Source organism: Lissotriton vulgaris, chromosome 5 (assembly GCF_964263255.1).
Source record: "Lissotriton vulgaris chromosome 5, aLisVul1.2, whole genome shotgun sequence".
NCBI classification, from domain to species: domain Eukaryota; kingdom Metazoa; phylum Chordata; class Amphibia; order Caudata; family Salamandridae; genus Lissotriton; species Lissotriton vulgaris.
The window spans coordinates 200,811,994-200,834,120 of record NC_141693.1 but is presented as its reverse complement, the minus strand read 5'-3'; the positions used below and the strand labels follow the sequence as shown (position 1 = coordinate 200,834,120).

The 22,127-nt window shown below is 45.7% G+C and overlaps 1 protein-coding gene across 1 annotated transcript in view; it reads left to right on the top strand.

The window, feature by feature from the left end:
- Positions 1–15,755, top strand: part of FUT7 (fucosyltransferase 7) — a 58,994-nt gene extending 43,239 nt beyond the window's left edge. The window contains exon 2 of the mRNA XM_086921158.1: positions 12,793–15,755. Within this exon, the coding sequence (XP_086777284.1) occupies positions 12,912–13,946 (1,035 nt within the window). The 5' untranslated portion in view covers positions 12,793–12,911 and the 3' untranslated portion in view covers positions 13,947–15,755. The remainder of the gene's footprint in view (positions 1–12,792) is intronic.
- Positions 15,756–22,127: the final 6,372 nt, after the last annotated feature.

Genomic DNA, 22,127 nt, shown 5'->3' with positions numbered 1-22,127 from the left:
TGGCTTTCCCTGTGAGAGGGCACCCCCAAGATGAAGCCAGGCATCCCCGGCTCTGCTGGGGCCGTTGTGGAGATTAAGCAAGCTATTGCCCAGAGTTGCAGAGTGGGACCCATGGTTAGCATAGGCATCTAGGCTAGAATTATCGAGTCCGCGGACATTGACCCAAGACCCTGCCGCGTCGGGAATTGAACCCTGGTCCCGGACCGACCTCTGCTTCAGGGTCTGCCGCTTCTAACCAGTGAGCCACACTTCTCCACACTTCTTCACTGCTGACACCTTTTTCTCTTGCCTGGGGATGATGCTAAGCAGGGACGCCACTTTAGTGTTAGTGTAGGGATAGGTTACTAATATTTCTTTCTTTTAGGTCAATGCAGTCCAAGATCAAAATTGGAACTGTTATTGTTTACCTGATGCTTTGAGAAATAACGCTCATTCTTATTTTGAGTTGGATGAGACTCCTGCATAGGATTATGTTTGTATTAGTGCCCGTTTACTTTCTTAACCTCTTGCTGAGGTGCTTGTATGTTCAGTTATTTTTGGCTTTGAAATAAACCTTCAAAACTTTACCTTGGTAGTCAGTAGTTCCTTTGAATTAGATTGATTTGGTCATTGATAAAATAGTGAATGAAAAGTGTTTCTTCCCTTTACACTTCATAGCAGACAAAAAGGTCCGGTGGATAGAGGATTCTCAAGATTGGTAAGATGAGGTCAAAAATTGGAACAAGACTCCGGCATCATCACTGGGACACATCTAGAAATAGCTGGAATTTGGTGAGGGGATATCTCTGAAATCAGAGACTCTTACCCTGGGCGTCTCTTCACCAAGCTGTCCAATGAGAGCCTAAATGAATTTAAAAATCTCAAGGCAGACACAAGGGAACAAAAGTAGGGAGGAAGCGAAGAGTTAGACTGGAGATCATGTCAGGAGTACATTTATAATATAACCAGGATACGATTAGATTGCACTCACACGGTCCATAGCTGCCTTCAGATTTTAATTCTAATTGTTGTGAAGCACTGGCTGGCTTGGCATGGTTCTGAAAGCTAAGGTCGGGCATGAAACTGATATGCACCGGAACAATGAGAAAGGCAGGAAATTTGTATATATTTTGCATTTAAGGTAATGAGACACCTCTATCCTTTCCTTTTTTAATCGACTGAATACAGGAACTAACAGCTATAGAGAGGAACTAAGGGCCTGATTTAGAGATTTCCAGCTGGTTTATTCCATCACAAACATGGCGGACATCCTGTCCACCTTATAACAAGAGCCATAGGCGAAAATACACTTTTAATCAGGCGTATGGGATATCAGCCACACTGGTGATTGAGTAACCCATGTGCCGAATTCTAAATCAGGCCTGTGTTGCCAGGAAACATAGCTGCGCCTATAAAGAGTAAGTCCATTGCACCACCTGCCCCTATTAAAAAGAGTATACCATTGCCAAGCATGCCAATATTTTAGAACATCAAAGCGGGAGATTTAACAAACGAATCGGGAGAATATATCTTCTCCATTGATTTGTATTGTAGTAGAGTGGTTTTATACGGGAGACAGCTCTCATAAAGCCATTTTTAGCTTCTAAAATCGGGAGTCTGCTGCTGAAGTGGGTCCGTTGGCAGGTATGCAGTGCATATTGATGTTGTGCTATATCAGTGGTCTTCAAACTGTGGGGTGCGCCCCCCTGGGGGGATGTAGAGGCCTATGAAGGGGGGAGCCTATTCCTATTGTTTTGTATTTTGTAGCCATATTTTTAAAGGCAGTTGGACTTCTACTCAAATGCTTCTTTCGCCGTAAACAAGTGGTTCACCTCAGATCTCAAAAACCTAAAAGTCGAGGTGCGCGAGAAAGAAAGAAAGTGGAGAGCAAAATATAAGCTACAAGACAAGGAGGAATATATTTCTGCTCGCAGAAATTATCAAAAGATTATTTTACAAAGTAAAACTGATTATTTTTCAGGTAAATTTTTAAATTCCCAAAATAAATCTAAAGACATTTTTAATATAGTAAATGATTTATGCAATTGTGAAAGAACAGCCCTTCCCTTGGCCCCTACGCAGGAGCTTTGCAATTCATTAAATAACTTTTTTATTGACAAAATTGTCACTATCAAGAAGAGTATTCAAAACGTATCTTGCTGGGATACTATTGATGATATCTATTATAATCCTTCTACATTAGAAGTATTTCCGCCCATTGATGCAAAAACTTTCTCCGAACTCCTTTCCCGAGTTAAGTCTGGCTCCCCTAATGATAGCTGCCCACCTCATATTCTGAAGGAGGTGTGCTCAGCCATACCACTAGGAATCCTCCCATTCTTAAATGAATCACTCGCACAAAGCAAGGTTCCTGACAAATTTAAAAATGCCACGGTGATCCCACTAGTGAAAAAACCTGGAGCAGACCTCTTGGACCCGGCCAATTATAGGCCCATCTCCCTTCTCCCTTTTCTATCCAAACTCCTTGAGGCTCATGTATCTAGGCGTATGTCCAACTTTATTGAAAATTCTGAATATCTAGAACCAAATCAGGCAGGTTTTCGACCATCTCACTCAACAGAAACTGTCATTTTGGCAGTTCAGGATACTTTATGATCTAATTCAGATAAGGGCATCTACCAGGCCTTGGTGCTTCTTGATTCGTCGCCCGCGTTCGACACGGTTGACTATAATATTCTGATCAACCGTGTCGAGCAGGCCGGCCTCAGGGGCCCGCCCTGAACTGGATAGCATCCTTTATTACCAACCGCACACAGTCTGTGAGAATAGGGACATTCACGGTCCCCAGGACTCCATCTACCTGTGGGGCGCCTCAAGGTTCGTCACTTTACCCTTTATTATTTAATTTATATCTCAGCCCGTTGTTACACTCTGTAAAAAATCATAAAATCACCATTTTAAATTATGCTGATGACCTTCAGCTAATTATTCCCCTAAACACTTTGGACTCAGCTGCTGAATGCCTGGCTACCATGTCACATATACAGAGATGAATGACCCTTAACCATCTCAAACTTAACTCGGGCAAGACGGAACTGATCCTGCCCAGGAAAAGCGAACTGAGTTGGGGGTCGTCATTTTTGGCCAACTGATATGGGAACTCCTCCCCGAAGACCCACTCAGTTAAAAGTTTAGGGATCACTCTTAACGCAGATCTATCACTAAAAGGACAGGGAGGAGTGGTCGTCTCTTCTAGTTTTTTTCAACTTAGAAAAATCAGAAAAATAGCTCACTTACTAACACACTCATCACTCATTCAAGTAGTTATAGCCCTTGTACTCTCCCGCCTGGACTTCTCAAACAGCCTTTATTTGGGGCTTCCAGTAGGTCTGTTAAAACGCCTCCAGAAGGTCCAGAACCAGGCGGCCAGGCTCATCTGGAAACAACCCAAGTGGCAATCAGCTAGAGCTGGGTTGGAAAAACTCCACTAGTTGCCAGTGGCCCAAAGAATTGCCTTCAAAGCTGGATGCATTACTTTTAAGGCACTGCACGACAATGGTCCCAAATTCATTAGGAATTTGGTCACCAATTACAAACCATCGCGCAACCTACGATCCGCTCATTCGGCTCTTGCAACTGTTCCCCTATTTAAGAAGAAACGTCAAGGTGGCAGCTGTTTTTACTATCTGGCGGCCACTTTTTGGAACTCCCTCCCGCCGCCCAGTAGACAAAGCAATGATCTCCTGGCATTTCGAAAGTCTCTGAAAACGTGGCTTTTCCAACAGGCTTATGCTTAGAATTGTACCCTGTGTCTCTTACAAATAGCGCCATGAAACCTACGGGTGTATGCGCGCTCTAGAAATAGTTATTAACATAACATAACATAACAAACACCATTAAAAAAGCACTGTTAGGAAGCGAGGGTGTGCAGCGAGGCAGGGAGAGTGAGCAGTGTACCAGAAACATGCTTACCAATCCTCCTGATTCAGACGGGAGACCACCGGTTTCAAGGCAAGTCTCCTGCCTCTCAATTTCTGCACGCTGGAACCCGATTTGGATTGCCAAATCACAATCTGCTGGAAACAAGGCAGAAGCGCAATGTTGATGCCTGTCATGCACACTCCTGTATCCCCCTGCAAGAATGACCTCTGACAGCAAAGCTTAACCCCTTCGCTGTGGCGGCAATTCTGCCGCAGCGCTGGGGGGGAGGGGGCGAGCGGCGCTCGCATGCTCGTGACGGAGCCGCTCCGTCACGAGCCGCGGTTGCGCTGTGCTCATGACGGAGCGGTTCCGTCATGGCCCCGCTCGCTCAATAGAACGCGCCGCGCAGGCGTGAAATCAGCGGCGGCAGGGCCATGACGGAACCGCTCCGTCATGAGCACAGCACAACCGCGGCTCATGACGGAGTGGCTCCGTCATGAGCATGCATGGGGTTAAGGCTTTGTCCCTAATTATTGGAGGGGGAGATTAGAGTGTGACAGGCCTCAACATTTTATTTTTGGCAGTTTTACATAGCGCATAACAAAACAGAGTTTCGAACTCTGTTTCTTTTTGGGTTATGTTATTACGCTCAACAACAAAATGGTGTACAGAGTTCCCCCGGGAGAGCTTAAGAAATCTGGCTCAACCTGTAATTCTCTCTCAAGATATCTAGACAAGGGGTGAAGAAAGGGTCTCAAGTGTGCAGTGTAGACCCATATTCCAGAATGAAAAGGTACCTCACACAGGCTATCAACAGGACCACAACTGTAGCCCCAGTCGATAGTTGTCCAGCCTCATCATCGGTGCCTTGCTCCTTCGGCGGGCTGGCGGTGCAATGCCCGTCGGGCAGCGATGAAAGCTGCACTTTTAGTGGAGATCTTTAATTCTGGGCCAGCGGGTGTGTGCGTGTGAGGGGCCAAAGGGAGTGTAATAGTGAGCGTGGTGGTGAAGTTAAAAGAAGTCAGGGAAGTCCTGTTGATGAACAATTTATTGGTCAGGCTTCCTGCTTCAGTAAAAAGGAAAGGGGTACTAAGGGGTGGCAAGTAATGGAACCAACCCGTATTCAACCCTTTATGTGCAAGAAGTGGTCAACATGTTTCACGCCCTAAGGGCGATTCATCAGGACCTGGGTGCTCATAAATTACTCGGTTCCTTAAAAGTTTTATAAGGACACCAGTATACGACCTGAATTAGTGTCGTATCGTAATGGTTCCATAGAGGGGACTTTCTGGAACTGAAAAAGAAAAGAGAAACAACAGTATAAACACAGGTAATGGCTCCTTGGCAGTCAATTGCTAGTGACTTATTTTCTGTGTTTATTAGTGTGCATGCTATCCAAAGCATGCGTGCCCAGTGAATGGCTATGTCTAGATAATAGAAGCAGCAGGTTTTTTCGTGCGATGGAGAGAGAGAAGATCAGAATTCACTTAATTCTGATCAGTGCGTGGAAGGTGCTCGCACTCAATAGTGGTCGCGTGCTAATTTTGCAGTGAACCATGTCATAAAATGAATGATAACGCCTACATCAGCTGACCAAGCGCATGTACAATCAGACCCCCCGAGGCGACGCGGTGGTGAGTAACAGTGGTCAGCCACCCGTAGGAGGTTCGAATTTTTATGCTCTAAATGAGCGAGCCATACAGTGAAGACCGGGGAAGAACGTGGTTTGACACTCTGTAAAGGAAAGTTGATTGGTGCGCCAATCAGCGCACTCACCCCTAATATTTCTCCTAGAAACCTCACGGGCCATCCGAGTGGGGCCAGCAGCGAGATGAGGGAGTCCTAAAGGGGAAGAAGACAACAAGGCAAGTGCCCAGCGGGGAAGGATTTGAAAGCCGATCACAGGTTATTGCGGAAATGCTAAGCGGTCGGCACAAAGTCAAGGAAACAAGCCGATAACCAGCCCGCCCAGCTCCTTACCTCTAGCGTCGCTGCAGGCAAGCTGCTATGCACCTACCCCTCCCACAAGAAAACAAAGTCTGGACAGCCGGAGTGGTTGAGCAGACCGCTTCCGGGTTTAAGAGAGGGAGGTAGCGCGCGCACATTAGGGGTGTGTCCGTCACGTTACTAGGCAACGGAAAGCCTAGTTGGCAAGGCAGCCAGTAAAGAAGAAGGACTACACAGCTCGGGCGCGTTAGTATGAGCGCCATCTTGGACTGGGGTTACGTGTGTAACAATCAAGGGTGCACAGCTATGGAAATAACAGTGGACAATGTGTCCAGAATCATGACTATCTGGCGAGAGTCGTCCAGGGCACCCCGTCATTTAAACCCAGCGTGTCACACTGCAAGCGATGTATCCATCTTTGTTCATGCATGAAGAGTGCTTGTTGATTGAGGTGTGGTAGGGATTCAATCACAGCCCATCGAATGTTCTCGGGGAGGTGTTCCTTCTCCTTACAGTGGTCATACAGTTTGGTGTGGGATTTATGACAACGAATGTTACTGTTATGTTCCATTATCCTTTGTTTGACAGGGCGCATGGTCATCCCTATATAGAGGCAGTTACAAGGGCAAATCAGGGCATATATGCACTTGGAGCTGTTGCAGTTCGTATGCTTGCTGTAAGTCCATGTAAAAGTGTGATTCAGGGTAATGGATTTGCCCTGGATGGTCTGTGGACAAACAACGCATGTGCCACACCGATAGTGTCCAGTCACAGGCGGGAGATCCCACAAAGTCTTGGTAGTGTGAGCAGTGGTCTTCTTGGGGCGAGTATGCACAAGAGTATCCTTGAGGTTTGCCGTCCTCTTGAAGGCGAAACGTGGACGGGGTATCTCCAGTCCTGCCGAGTTCAGGATACCCCAGTGGGCATTGACAGTTTTCTTAATGAATACTGAGTTCCTGGTGAATGAGGTCACACAAGTGATCTTATCGTCTGGTATCTTTGGGTGCACCTCGAGAAGGGCCTCTCTGTTGTTATTAAGAGCTCTTTTTGTGGAATCTTTCAGGAGGCGGGTGGGGTAACCCCGGTCCAAGAGTTTAGTTTGGAGGGAGCGAGCCTGTCGTTTGTAGTCATCAGTTGAACTACAGTTTCTCCGAAGGCGGAGAAACTGCCCAAATGGTAAGTTGTCCCTGAGGGACTTAGTATGGTGGCTGTTGTATGGTAGTAGGCTGTTCCTGTCCGTCTCTTTCTTGTAGAGGGTGGTGCTTATTGTCGTGGGCTCCAGCACAATGGTGAGGTCGAGATAAGGAATATTTTCACTAGACATGGTGCCAGTAAATTTGAGGAACGGGTCCTGTTGGTTAATCCACAGACAAAACTTCTCACAGGTAATCTGGTCCCCCTTCCAGAATACCAGGATGTCGTCGATGTAACGACGCCAGCAGGTGATGTTTTCACGGAAAGGATTGCAATCAGGGGGGTAGATACACCTTTCCTCGAACGATGCCATGTAGATGCAGGCTAGGCTCGGCGCAAAGGTCGAGCCCATAGATGTACCGCGTATCTGATGGTATAGGGACGATTCATATTTGAAAAAGTTTTCAGTTAATGCCAAATGGGCCAACTCCATGATGAGGGAGATGGGTGTAGGTGACATCCACTCCTCTTGTCGGAGGACTGCTTCAACGGACTCCAGTGTCGCTTGTTGGGGGATGTTCGTGTAAAGTGCTTCCACGTCAAGTGTCAAGAGAAGATCGATGTCTTCTCTCGCATCCATGTCGTTAATGAGGCGAAGAACATCTCTCGTGTCCTGAAGGTAGGATGGAATGCGTTTGACCAGGGGTTGCAGGAAAGCATCGCAGAACTGGGAGAGGGGTTCTAAGATAGAACCGATGCCCGACACAATAGGTCGTCCTGGAACAGGGGTGATGCCCTTATGTATCTTTGGTAAGATATAAAAGTACGGTGTTACAGGGTCTGTGGTCACCAGGAATTCTGCCTCTTTTTTGCTAACCCATCCATTGGTCTCTGCTTCAATGACCAGGGACATCACGGTGGTCATGAGACGGTTAGTGGGATCTTCAGTCAATGGTCTATAATGATTGGTATTAGACAGTTGACGTCTGCACTCTTGGTCGTAGTCGTCATAATCGAGAATGACAGTGGCTCCCCCTTTGTCGGCCTGCTTTATCACAATGGAGGTGTCAGTGCCAAGTGAGGAAGCTGCCCGTCTCTCATCATTAGAGAGATTGTTGAACGATTTGGTGGGTGGTCTGTTCTTTAGGGTTCTCAGCACAGCTCTTTCGAAGGTCAATACCTCAGGGGGGACCATCCCATCAGTTGGAGTGAAAGTGGAGGGTTTCCTGAGGCCAGTGTCTTCACAGGGGATGTCCGGTTTGTTGTCAAAGAACGCTCGGAGGCGTACCTTCCTGAAAAATTGCTTCAGTTCTATCATTTCATGGAAGGTGTCGGGGGTCGGAGTAGGGACAAACCCCAGTCCTTTCTCCAGGACTGTCTTCTCTGCGTCGGTGAGGGTTCTCTTGGAGAGATTAACAATCAAGCTCTTCTCCCCCTGGACGTCGTGCTCCTGGTTTCCATCCCCGTTGGTTCTGGCACCTGATCTTGCCACTGAATACCTTTGTTCCCGCCTCGCTTTCGCCCTCTTCCTCTGCCCCAACCTCTGCCCTGAAAAGGAGGCGGATTGAGGGGGTAGAATTGCGGGGGGCCCTGGGGGTAAAAAGGGTATTGCCATGGTGGAGGTATATTCGGTGGGCCATGGAACATTGGTCCTTGATGGTATCCTTGTTGCCATGGGCGGGTCGCTCTGGCATTTCTTGCTTGGTATCCTCCACTGGAGTCACTGCTCGACGAGCCACGCCTGGTGTCGGTGTTTGAATTGTCGTCCGAGGAGTAGTTATTCTTGCTCCCCTTGAAACCATCCTTAAGGTAGGGGTATACTTTTTCCTTAGAGAACTTCGCTATATCCTTCTCCAATTTGGATGTTTTCTGTTTAAGCAGAAAATCATAATGATCAGTCATCTCCTGATTGATCTCAGTGAGTTTAGTCGTGTATGCTGATTTGTTGTTTTTTGAAGTGGCATTTTTCATGGTCGTTTCTAGGGCAGAGATTCTTTCTTGGAGTGCCTCAGCTAGTCGTTTGGCTGTCTGACTAATCAGGAATAGCAGGTCCTTGGTGCACTTCCAGGAAACCTGGCACCAGTCTACCTTAAAGCGATTATCCTCCAGGAACAATCTCGGGACGATGTTCACAATAAGGCCTTGTGGGGCAATATTGCTCCTTAGATACTCAGTCATCATCAATCCGTGGATTGTTATCCTGATTAGTTCTTTTTTCATGTCGCTCAAGGTAGACCACTCATTAGATGTCGCTCCAGATGTACCTGATGCCACTGTCGGTGGATTACTAAGTAGGGAGGGTGTGTTCCTTAATGCTTCGGCTATTGTATCTTCGTCAAAGCTGAGGCCAGGGACATCCTCCATGTTGGGGTATCGTCTGGGGTGCCCTGAACTCGTGAGCCAGAGCAGAGTGTCAAACAAGAACCCTGGTCAAGGGTGCGTGGGAGGTTCACTGTATGGTTTGGTCCACGAGGCGGGTAAGACCCGCCCCTGGTAACCTAAAACAACAAATCCCGTGCACAAGGCACGCTAGCTGTGATATCAAAAGAAGGGGAAAGGAGGTAGGACAATTTTTATGGGGGTCCAATGTACTCGTCCTAGCAACAATCAACAACAAAATGGTGTACAGAGTTCCCCCGGGAGAGCTTTATGTTATTACGCTGCCAAAAATAATATGCTGATTGTCTGTCACCATACATGACAATAGACCAATTTAAGCAGATTGGTTCTGCTTCAATATAAGGGAAACTACATTATCTGGCTGGACTATTTATTTTTAAATCTCCCACTTGCCTGCCCAAAAATGTTGGCATATATGCAGAAAGCACTTTGCAATTCTTTTTTTAAAGATATCTGCAGACTTTTTAGTCTGTATGTTAGTCGAAACATTATTCATTTTGGCATTTGCATTTTAATCACAATACTTGCCAACCCCTATAGTAAGTCTGGATATGCTAATATTGAGTTATGTAGTTGGAGTTTGCCATCAAATACTGATCTTTTATTCAATAAAACATATTTTTCCCAGCTTTGTTTGAATGTACTGCTTGCTTGGTGTTTGCCCATTTTAGCTTCCAATGTATGCATTTCTTCTGTCTCAGTATTAGTTGCAGTGAAAGGAGAAACATCCATAAATATGTCAAGTCAGCAGCCTTGCCAAGTTTCCCAGGTGCATGCATGATGTGCTGCTCCAGTCCAAGTTTTTTCTTTGAATTCTGGAACTTGTAGTCCTGTTCATTATAAAACGGGACTAAAAGTACCACAATTCAAAAGAAAAAACCTGGTCTAAACCACCACATCAAACATGGACCCAGGAAGCTTGACAGTTATGCACTCTAAATGGACCTGCACTGTCAAGGACCGAGTACATGCACTTCTTTATTTTGAGAGGAAGAGTACTTCTCAGCAGAGGTGCAATACTTTTAATTGGAGAGTACCAGCACTTCTCAAAAGCAAGTAGGTTCTCTGGTATAAGATACCTGCACTTCTATATTTCCATTCCAAGCCCTCTATAAAGTTGAAGTCATTCCTCCATGAAAGTGTCTGCTGTTCACATTGGGCCAATGTGTACGTTCTGTGTCATTTCCTCTGTACACTCGTGAAGGTACCATGCAATGCTAATAGCTAGTTCTACTTTAAAAAAGTGCCAAATATTAACCCTCCGAACCTTTATTCCTTTAAAACTGAGGTCGTTATACTTCATCTTGAATTCAGAATTATGGCTTTCGTTTCTATGGGAATCTGTCCAAAAAAATAATATGCATAAAAAAATAGGGGCATATTATCAAGCCGGGCTTTAAAATTTATCGCCGTTTCAGTGGCAGAAAACTGCTGTTAAAGCGGCGATAATGGGCTTGATAATATGGCCTTGTGAATTCCAATAGAACCCCATGTTCTGGTGTGAACATGAGCTTCTATTGGAATTCTCCCGGGCATATTATCAAGCCCATTATCGCCGCTTTAGCAGCAGTTTTCTGCCACTAAAACAGCGATAATTTTAATGCCCTGCTTGATAATATGCCCCAAAGTTTGCTTGTATTTTCGATTCCCATTTATTACAAGATCCTCAGGTTGCTGAGGTGTTACATTTTGTTTTTGACTCTGGGCCACCTCTTTCTGGAATTTTACGTCAGCGGTGTCTGACCTTGTTTTGTGCAACCTTTATTATTTACATTATTTTATCTGTAGCTGTTGTATAGCGCTCCAGCAGTCTCTGCGCTGCTTCTGTAGGATTAGGGCAGGTGCAACAAGTACTGCGAAGGTATGACTTATGTATCGGTTAGTTTGTAGAAAGTGTGTTTTCAGACATTTGGCTTACTTTCCAAAGTCCAACTTGTGGTGGAGAATTCAGGGCAGTGACACAACCACAGGTATAACTTGCGAGTGGCGTAACTTCTTATGAAAACACGTCTATCATAATTGCGAAGTGATAACCTGTCCTGGGGCCAGTTATAACCTTTTTTTAGGCCTACCAGTATCTCCTTTGAGGCGATAAATCCAGAATGCTGCAGCCCAGTATTCACCAACACTTCAATCCCTTCTTTGGCTCCTATTGCGAAGGATTGGTCACTTGAAGGCGCTTAACATTGTACATTAAAACAATTCTCAGTGAATTCCTTTCTCCTCCACCATCCGCTTCTTGATCTGTAAACTCATAACTGGATAGAGCCTTGAGCTCCAATGCTCAAACGACTTGTTGCTTTATGTGCCTGTGGTAAACAAGGTGCGGGCAATCCAAAGCCCTTTTTTATTTAACTAAATTAATATCATTTTAGATTTGGTAAGGCTTTGAAAACCGCCCTTTTCAATTTTAAAGCTATGTGCTATTTACAATCACTGGTGGCCTTTATTGTTTCTGATAGTCTTCGATGCCAAGATGCTACACTCACAGCACACAAGCACCGGGTGCCAGATGTACGACTAAGAAAATTGAGCATCGCAAATTGCAACACTTTTGCGAGGCCCAATTTGAGAGGCGCAATTTCCGATGTACAACAGTGTACCTCACACAGTTTGCGATTCCCAATGGGGTCGCAAATTGCGAGGCTCATTTATATTAATTAATTTGGGAATGACAGCTCTCCCAGGGATGGTGGCCCACTGGGCTCAGCAGATCACCATGGCTGGGACTGCTTTTCAACAAAGCCGCTTTTTTTTTTTTTAATGCAGTCCGTTTTCCTTAAAGGAAAACATGATGCATTTCAAAAAGAAAAATGAAACCTTTCAGTTTCATTTTTTTAAGGGTAGGAAGTGGTCTCTGGAACCACTACCCGCTCTTAAAAAATATTTTCCAACATACACACAAAGGTGCGAGTTGTTTACCACCTACTTGAAGTAGGTGGTAAACTGCAAGTGTTTTGCGGCTGCAAATGCAGTCGCAAAACACTAGTACATAGCATGTTGACTCGCTATTAGGAAGCAAAGTCGCTTCCTAATAGTGAGAGTCGCAAATTATGTTTTGCAAGTCAGGGACTCTCAAAATAGCATTTGTACATGCTATTGCCCTTTTTGCGGCCTCAAACGGGAGGTTCTATTGTTTGCGGCTACAAAAAAGGGTCATACATCTGGCCCCAAGTGTTCTAACAAAGGAAAACCATCATCTCGATCTACCCCTTTGCTGGTTTAATGGTGGGCCTGCCTCCAACACATTTTTCTCAAGGAGTGGCCTCATGTAACAAAGTTTGAAGACCACTGCACTAGATCATTGTTTCCTGCCAATAGTTTCTCTGCTGCTAAATTTTTGTTTCTCCTGAAAACAGCTGCAAAAAGCAATGCCATGGTGTAAGGCCTGTTTTAGTTTCATCATATGATCTGTACGGTATTTAACTCTCTTTATGTTTTTCATTGCAGAGACAGTGGCCTTGAGTTTGAGAAACTGAGAACCCTGAAGATCCAACCACGTAGTTCAAAAGAGGCAGACCAGCTGTGTCAGGCCTCCACTCTATTCACTCATTGAAGGCTGGCAGAGGATGCAATGTCTTCTTAGACGTCACCGCTGCAGGACCCTGGGAGGAATGTTCATGCTTGCCACTGCTCTTTGGAACTTAAAATGCTTACTCTACTCCTTAATCAATGACCGGATGCAGCAGTCACCACCACTTACCATTTTGATCTGGTCTTGGCCCTTCCATGCACCCCAGAACATCAGCATGGACACCTGCTCAAACCTTTATGGCATACCAAATTGCTGGCTAACAGATAACCATAGTGACATCAGTCAGGCTGACGTAGTAGTGTTCCACCACAAGGAACTAGTGATTAGGGGCATGGCCTTGCCTGTAGAGAAAAGGCCCCCAGGGCAACTATGGGTTTGGGCAACATTGGAGTCCCCTTCACACACCCGAAGCCTTGATGCACTGAACGGCACTTTATTCAACTGGACAATGACCTACCGACAGGATTCCGATATCTTCGTGCCCTACGGGTGGCTGGTGCCACAAACATCTCACTCGTTGACCATCTCAAACAAGACAGGTTTGGTCTCTTGGGTAATCAGTAACTACAAAAAAAAGCAGGAGAGAGCTGCCTACTACAAGAATTTGTCAGCGCACATCCATGTTGATGTGTATGGCCGATCAGTCAAGAAACCTCTTTGTTCGGAGTGCCTCCTTCCAACAGTCTCTAAATATAAGTTCTACTTGGCCTTTGAGAACTCCATCCACCAGGACTACATCACTGAGAAGATGTGGACGAATGCCTTCGCTGCCGGAGCTGTACCCGTGGTCATGGGCCCACCAAGGGCAAATTATGAGCTCTTTGTCCCCGAGGATGCCTTTATCCACATTGATGACTTTGCATCCCCAGAGGAGCTTGCCAGGTTCTTGAAAACCATGAACTCAAGCAGATACCAGCAGTACTTTCGCTGGCGGAACAATCACACCGTGAAGACATTTGTTGACTGGAGTGAACGGTTATGTTCCATCTGTGTCAAGTACAACAGCCTACCACGAGAGAAAGTGTACCAAGATTTAAGTGGGTGGTTTAGGGGTAAGGATAAATTATAATAGATTATTGATTTCAAGTAATACATTTAGACTAACAACTGTTGATGGAGTTTGAAGAATAACTCAGAAGCTATCTATAGCACAGCAGATGCAGAAGTACCCTGAAGGATTGTGAGGGACACACTCGATGTTTATTATAGTTGCCTTTTGCTATCCAAACATGGGACAATAGGGCCATTTTCCTTCCTTGCATTGGGGCAAATGGCAACCTTGCCACACCATTGTCTAGACTCAATTATTACTCACCAAAGATCTGTGATCTTTAACTGACTCTCCCTATGAGAAAGAACTATTACTCTAAAATGGATGCCTCCACTGCCAAGTAACCAGTGCAATACTCAATAAATCATACCTGTTCTGTGAGGGGAGGCAAGACACAGTAATACATACCTTTAATATTATCCAAACAATAAGCCAAATGCAAATAACTAAACTGTTCCTTGAATTAATTTGTTTGAAATAAAAAACCCACAGGATAAAAGGTTTTAATCATGTTTTAAAAATAATGTCCCGGAATGTTGTTTACAGTTTTTCTTTATTTGTTGTCACTGAGCACTTGCCTTATCTTAATGCTTTTTATATTGTTCATCCTTTCTCTCCTCTTCAGGAGGTGAAGGATATCTTCCAATGTTCCCAATGGCACTTGAGTCCTTTTCTCTCTAGTCAATAATGCCTGGGTGATTCCTCTCCTCCATTAGTGCCTAGCTCTGTCTCACCGTCCCATTAGTGTCTCACTCTCTCCTCTTTCCTGAATGTTACCTTTCTATTGGTATCCAGCTCCCTCACTTCCCAGGGCCCTCTCACACTTTTCATTAGGGCCTTGAGTTCTTCTCTATACACTAGGTCTCGCGTCTCAGGCTACAATAGTGTTATTCTCTCCCTAAAGCCATCAGTACTGTGGTGGACAAAAGCCATCAGCTAGTGTCTTGCCCTGGTGTTTCCCCCACAGTGAGGCCAGTGGAGTTGCTTCATGTTTTGTGGAGGCGTTCAACAGCATACTCCAAGGTCCACACAAAGCGTAGTCCCATACTATAGTCAAGGGTGACACTAACCCCACTTACCGCACTATGATAGGATAAGCAGTTGAGGGAGATGACGTACATACCACAGGAAGGCAAAGAAACTAGCGGCCCTTTTCCTGAAAATCCTTGCAGATCTTTTACAGAGTGAATGCTATGTTCATATAAAAGAAATAGTGAATACATGAACAAAATGGTGGTTCCTCCCCTGTTTCTCTAATCCTGCCCCACTGGACATGACGGCCTGCACATACCCCGCCCAAGACCCATGCGCCCCAATCTTCATAGGTGTCTTGTGGAACAGGGGGACCTATAATTGCTCTCTACCATTCCGCTTCTGGTTGTCACCATACTTGAGGCACTGGTCTGGTCCCCTCTGTCTCTGGCTAGTTTCTCTCGTTCCTTTCCAGAATACCCCGGGTACATTTACCCCTGACTGAAAGGATCAGCGTTTGAAATTGAAACCCCAGTTTCCTCCTGGCAGCTGGAAGGCGCGTGTTATTTCAGAGTGTGTCCCTAGTCTCTCTGTGGCCCTGTCAAATGAACACTGTGCCCTTGGATGACCAAGTGTATGATTGGGACAGAATTATTAGTAGGATACGGGGATCAAATAACATAAGGTTTAGTTAGGTTCAGGCTTAGATGTAGGATCAGTTGTAGTGGTCAAATAAGAGTAGGAGAGGGGAGCCAAAACACATTTTCGAGGTAAAGAAAATCATTGTAGTTTAGCTCTAGGAATCCAAGCTTTTATTTAAGTATTCGTTGTAGAAGTTTCCCATTAAATGTATTTTTTTCACAGTTGCTTTTATTTGTTGTGTTTTGTCTGTTAAGGTATTCTTCCTCACAATATGAATAATTTAGACTGAATTCGGCAGCCACTGGGGGATCCTGCCACAAACTGACTTTGGTACACTGAGGTTCATGTCGTGGCGCACTTGGGATGAAGAAGGCTACTTATGCAGTACTTGGACTGGAACAAAACTTTGTTCTAGGCTATATGGTATTGGTTTAGTTATTGAAGAATAAACCTAACTATGCATCAGCATAGCAAACTGTACCCAATGCATGATAACTTGGCATGAGAGAGTGATCGTGAACTGAATGATAGCTGTGATAATGAGAAGGATGTATGACGTTACAACGCATGCTTTTACCACGCATGCCTTTACAATGCGGTTTTTACATCGCAAACCTTTCCAACGCATAGCACTTAGGGGTGCTAGATAGTGAATAGTTTACTTTACTATTCCAACTCCAGTCCCCATGGACACTAGGGAAGGTGTTGGATTGTAAATTAAACGTATTCCTTATCCTAGAGCGCCCCCCAGCGCAATGCGTTGTAATGGTTTGCGTTGTAAAAGTTGCGTTGTAAAGGATGTTTCCCAATGAGAATTGTCAACTGTATTCACGTTGAAATCTGTAATGCCGTAAGTAGGCTATGGAGGTGCGTGCTACCCATCCATAAAACCTATTCAGCAGCTCGTCAAGGGTAATAAATGCAATGAAAATACTATAGCATACCACGCCATACCATAGCATACGGTATGTAGCATGCCCTGCACTCACCCCCAGAGAAGGGAGCAATTTCCTGTTCTCCCCATTTGCAATGACACATTTGGTACTTCATCGTGGTCAGGAACGAAGACGTGAACCATGGTTCTTATTGCGACCATGGGAATCCTCAGATACAGGCTGCACCTGTCTGTGTGGTATTTTTTTTTCATATTTGAGCCTGCTCAAAACTGTAAGAACCTAAGACATGGTGCTTCATATGACACAGAACTGCTCGGTGACTGACTGCTCAACTGATGATTCACGGTGTGCTTCAGTGTTATTTCCCTCCCCGGATCTGCCTGTGGCCTGCTGCCACCCTGCCTGGTGTGGCAGGAAGGTGCTGGTGTGAAGGCTCGGTGGAGAGAGGAAGTGCGAGACCACAACCTAAAAATGGAACAAAGTGAGCATGTGTTGTTCCCGTTTCACAAAAAGAAGAATAGCGGAGGTGCTGTGGCCATAAACCAACAAGTATTCTAGGCGTGAACGAGTGCGTAAGGTGTTTACTCTCTGTTCTATCAAGAATGAAGGAAGCTTCAAAGAAATGTTCCCTTCGTTAGGATGAGAACCTTCATCACCCAAAGATAGTGTGCTTCATCATAGGGCTCCTCCACACATTGGCCAGGTTGGGTACCAAATTGAGCTACTACCCTAATCAATGGGAGGCTCTTAAAGCCCCTGTGTGTGTAAATTGTGGGGGAGTCCTATCGTGGAAATAGAAGGGAGAAAATGGTGAATAAAACTCCTTACTAACTCCTTACTCGTAGACTATAATCCTTATTCCTGACACCAGTGAGTAGAGTTAAAACATACAGGGAAATAATTCGACCCCATGACGAATGGTTTACAATCACTTTTTACAATCGTTCATCAACCTTGCGTTTTCAAAAACAAATCTTCAAAAGCTATGATTTATTGGCCAATCCAATGGGTCAAAGATGGTGTCACTTCCTTGGATATCATGGTGATCATCAGTCTTAAGATGTATTTCCTGCCACTACTATGATTTCAGTGATGGGATACTGCTGACGGCATGGGCAGAGATCAGTTCTAGGCACGTTGATGTCATTCGAAACAATCACGCAGAGCACAGTTCTGGTAAAGTTCAAGCACCCAGGGCAAAGCCTACTAGCCCCACGCCTGGTCTTGACATTGTCTTTAAGAGGGTTTGAGAAGTCTTTTGTACATTTTGTAAACAAAGTGAATGAGTGTTCTGTAAAATGCTTTATTAAACCTTAAAGCAATGTATTTAATAATCAAAAGTACTATGAGTTAACAATAGTAACATCTGTTGTTTACAGCGAATAGAAATGCAAATGTGTTGTAGGAAGCGCCTTATAATAGAACACGTTAATATTAGATGTATCATTATTCCGAAAAAATATCCATAAATGAATATCCATAGCCGAACATGCTGAATTGGGAGAAAACTACAAACAAAACCCTGTATGCAACACTGAATAAATGAAAATGTACGCGCTGCAGGCATTAGATAAAGTGCTCCCAATAAAACAGGTAAAGACATTAAATGTAAGAACACATTCACCGACCATAATCAGCTGATAAATATGAAAAACAAACACTTTATCACTTATAATCCCCATTTATAGTTAGCGAGACATAAATTGTAAGTGCCTGCGCTTTAAGAATGGTGAGGAAAGCAATCATATATAATATATGTGTTAAGCATAGCAACACAATGAAGCTGGAGAAGAACGGCGTCTTAAATTATTAAAGTGAAAACAGCAAGCAACAATAAAAACAAAAATAAGCGGATTTAAGTTGTCCACGGTATGGCATGGTTTAAAAAAGGTAATGTAACACAAGAAACAAACAGGACCCAAAGTGCATTAACGATTCAGAAAAGGGGGTGGTGATGAACAGAGTGTCTGAACCAAGCAGACCACTCTTACCCAGTCCAAAGATCAGGGCTTGATCCATCACCGTTATTTATCTCACTGCCCCATCCCAGCTCAGAACATGGCTATATGCAAATCAGTCTGTCCCTGGCCCAGTGCATCATGGGAACAGGGCAGACTAAACTACCAAGCCAATTCTTTACCAGAAAGGAGACAAGCTACCGGGGACCGGTTTCTGGCATTTCAGCCGTCTTCGGCCCGGCTTGCTTGAATCCTGATGGAGCAGTGAGAAAGGGACTCATGTCTGAGTATACCCTGCCACACCTATAGTGGCCAAAAACGATTCAGAAAAGGGGGTGGTGATGAACAGAGTGTCTGAACCAAGCAGACCACTCTTACCCAGTCCAAAGATCAGGGCTTGATCCATCACCGTTATTTATCTCACTGCCCCATCCCAGCTCAGAACATGGCTATATGCAAATCAGTCTGTCCCTGGCCCAGTGCATCATGGGAACAGGGCAGACTAAACTACCAAGCCAATTCTTTACCAGAAAGGAGACAAGCTACCGGGGACCGGTTTCTGGCATTTCAGCCGTCTTCGGCCCGGCTTGCTTGAATCCTGATGGAGCAGTGAGAAAGGGACTCATGTCTGAGTATACCCTGCCACACCTATAGTGGCCAAAAACGATTCAGAAAAGGGGGTGGTGATGAACAGAGTGTCTGAACCAAGCAGACCACTCTTACCCAGTCCAAAGATCAGGGCTTGATCCATCACCGTTATTTATCTCACTGCCCCATCCCAGCTCAGAACATGGCTATATGCAAATCAGTCTGTCCCTGGCCCAGTGCATCATGGGAACAGGGCAGACTAAACTACCAAGCTAATTCTTCACCAGAAAGGAGACAAGCTACCGGGGACCGGTTTCTGGCATTTCAGCCGTCTTCGGCCCGGCTTGCTTGAATCCTGATGGAGCAGTGAGAAAGGGACTCATGTCTGAGTATACCCTGCCACACCTATAGTGGCCAAAAACGATTTAGAAAAGGGGGTGGTGATGAACAGAGTGTCTGAACCAAGCAGACCACTCTTACCCAGTCCAAAGATCAGGGCTTGATCCATCACCGTTATTTATCTCACTGCCCCATCCCAGCTCAGAACATGGCTATATGCAAATCAGTCTGTCCCTGGCCCAGTGCATCATGGGAACAGGGCAGACTAAACTACCAAGCCAATTCTTTACCAGAAAGGAGACAAGCTACCGGGGACCGGTTTCTGGCATTTCAGCCGTCTTCGGCCCGGCTTGCTTGAATCCTGATGGAGCAGTGAGAAAGGGACTCATGTCTGAGTATACCCTGCCACACCTATAGTGGCCAAAAACGATTCAGAAAAGGGGGTGGTGATGAACAGAGTGTCTGAACCAAGCAGACCACTCTTACCCAGTCCAAAGATCAGGGCTTGATCCATCACCGTTATTTATCTCACTGCCCCATCCCAGCTCAGAACATGGCTATATGCAAATCAGTCTGTCCCTGGCCCAGTGCATCATGGGAACAGGGCAGACTAAACTACCAAGCCAATTCTTTACCAGAAAGGAGACAAGCTACCGGGGACCGGTTTCTGGCATTTCAGCCGTCTTCGGCCCGGCTTGCTTGAATCCTGATGGAGCAGTGAGAAAGGGACTCATGTCTGAGTATACCCTGCCACACCTATAGTGGCCAAAAACGATTCAGAAAAGGGGGTGGTGATGAACAGAGTGTCTGAACCAAGCAGACCACTCTTACCCAGTCCAAAGATCAGGGCTTGATCCATCACCGTTATTTATCTCACTGCCCCATCCCAGCTCAGAACATGGCTATATGCAAATCAGTCTGTCCCTGGCCCAGTGCATCATGGGAACAGGGCAGACTAAACTACCAAGCCAATTCTTTACCAGAAAGGAGACAAGCTACCGGGGACCGGTTTCTGGCATTTCAGCCGTCTTCGGCCCGGCTTGCTTGAATCCTGATGGAGCAGTGAGAAAGGGACTCATGTCTGAGTATACCCTGCCACACCTATAGTGGCCAAAAACGATTCAGAAAAGGGGGTGGTGATGAACAGAGTGTCTGAACCAAGCAGACCACTCTTACCCAGTCCAAAGATCAGGGCTTGATCCATCACCGTTATTTATCTCACTGCCCCATCCCAGCTCAGAACATGGCTATATGCAAATCAGTCTGTCCCTGGCCCAGTGCATCATGGGAACAGGGCAGACTAAACTACCAAGCCAATTCTTTACCAGAAAGGAGACAAGCTACCGGGGACCGGTTTCTGGCATTTCAGCCGTCTTCGGCCCGGCTTGCTTGAATCCTGATGGAGCAGTGAGAAAGGGACTCATGTCTGAGTATACCCTGCCACACCTATAGTGGCCAAAAACGATTCAGAAAAGGGGGTGGTGATGAACAGAGTGTCTGAACCAAGCAGACCACTCTTACCCAGTCCAAAGATCAGGGCTTGATCCATCACCGTTATTTATCTCACTGCCCCATCCCAGCTCAGAACATGGCTATATGCAAATCAGTCTGTCCCTGGCCCAGTGCATCATGGGAACAGGGCAGACTAAACTACCAAGCCAATTCTTTACCAGAAAGGAGACAAGCTACCGGGGACCGGTTTCTGGCATTTCAGCCGTCTTCGGCCCGGCTTGCTTGAATCCTGATGGAGCAGTGAGAAAGGGACTCATGTCTGAGTATACCCTGCCACACCTATAGTGGCCAAAAACGATTCAGAAAAGGGGGTGGTGATGAACAGAGTGTCTGAACCAAGCAGACCACTCTTACCCAGTCCAAAGATCAGGGCTTGATCCATCACCGTTATTTATCTCACTGCCCCATCCCAGCTCAGAACATTCTTGACTGGGTGAGAGCTTTCTGCTTAATTCAGAGACTCTGTCCCTCACCACCCCTTGTTGTAAATATTTTTGTCCACCCTAAGCGTGGAAGGGTATTCTCAGATGTGAGACCCTTGCTCATTACACCATCAGGATTCAAGCAAACCGGGCCGAAGTCGGCTGTAATGCCAGAAACCGGTCCCCGGGAGCTTGTTTCCTTCCCAGTGTAAGAATTGGCTTTTGTAGTTTGGTTTGCCCTGTTCCCATCATGCACTGGGACAGGAACAGACTAATTTGCATACAGCCAGGTTCTGAAACTGGGATGGTGCAGTGAGCTAAAAAACAGTGTTGGATCTAGCCCTGATCTCTTGACTGGGTGAGAGCTTTCTGCTTAATTCAGAGACTCTGTCCCTCACCACCCCTTGTTGTAAATATTTTTGTCCACCCTAAGCGTGGAAGGGTATTCTCAGATGTGAGACCCTTGCTCATTGCACCATCAGGATTCAAGCAAACCGGGCCGAAGACGGCTGTAATGCCAGAAACCGGTCCCCGGGAGCTTGTTTCCTTCCCAGTGTAAGAATTGGCTTTTGTAGTTTGGTTTGCCCTGTTCCCATCATGCACTGGGACAGGAACAGACTAATTTGCATACAGCCAGGTTCTGAAACTGGGATGGTGCAGTGAGCTAAAAAACGGTGTTTGATCTAGCCCTGATCTCTTGACTGGGTGAGAGCTTTCTGCTTAATTCAGAGACTCTGTCCCTCACCACCCCTTGTTGTAAATATTTTTGTCCACCCTAAGCGTGGAAGGGTATTCTCAGATGTGAGACCCTTGCTCATTGCACCATCAGGATTCAAGCAAACCGGGCCGAAGACGGCTGTAATGCCAGAA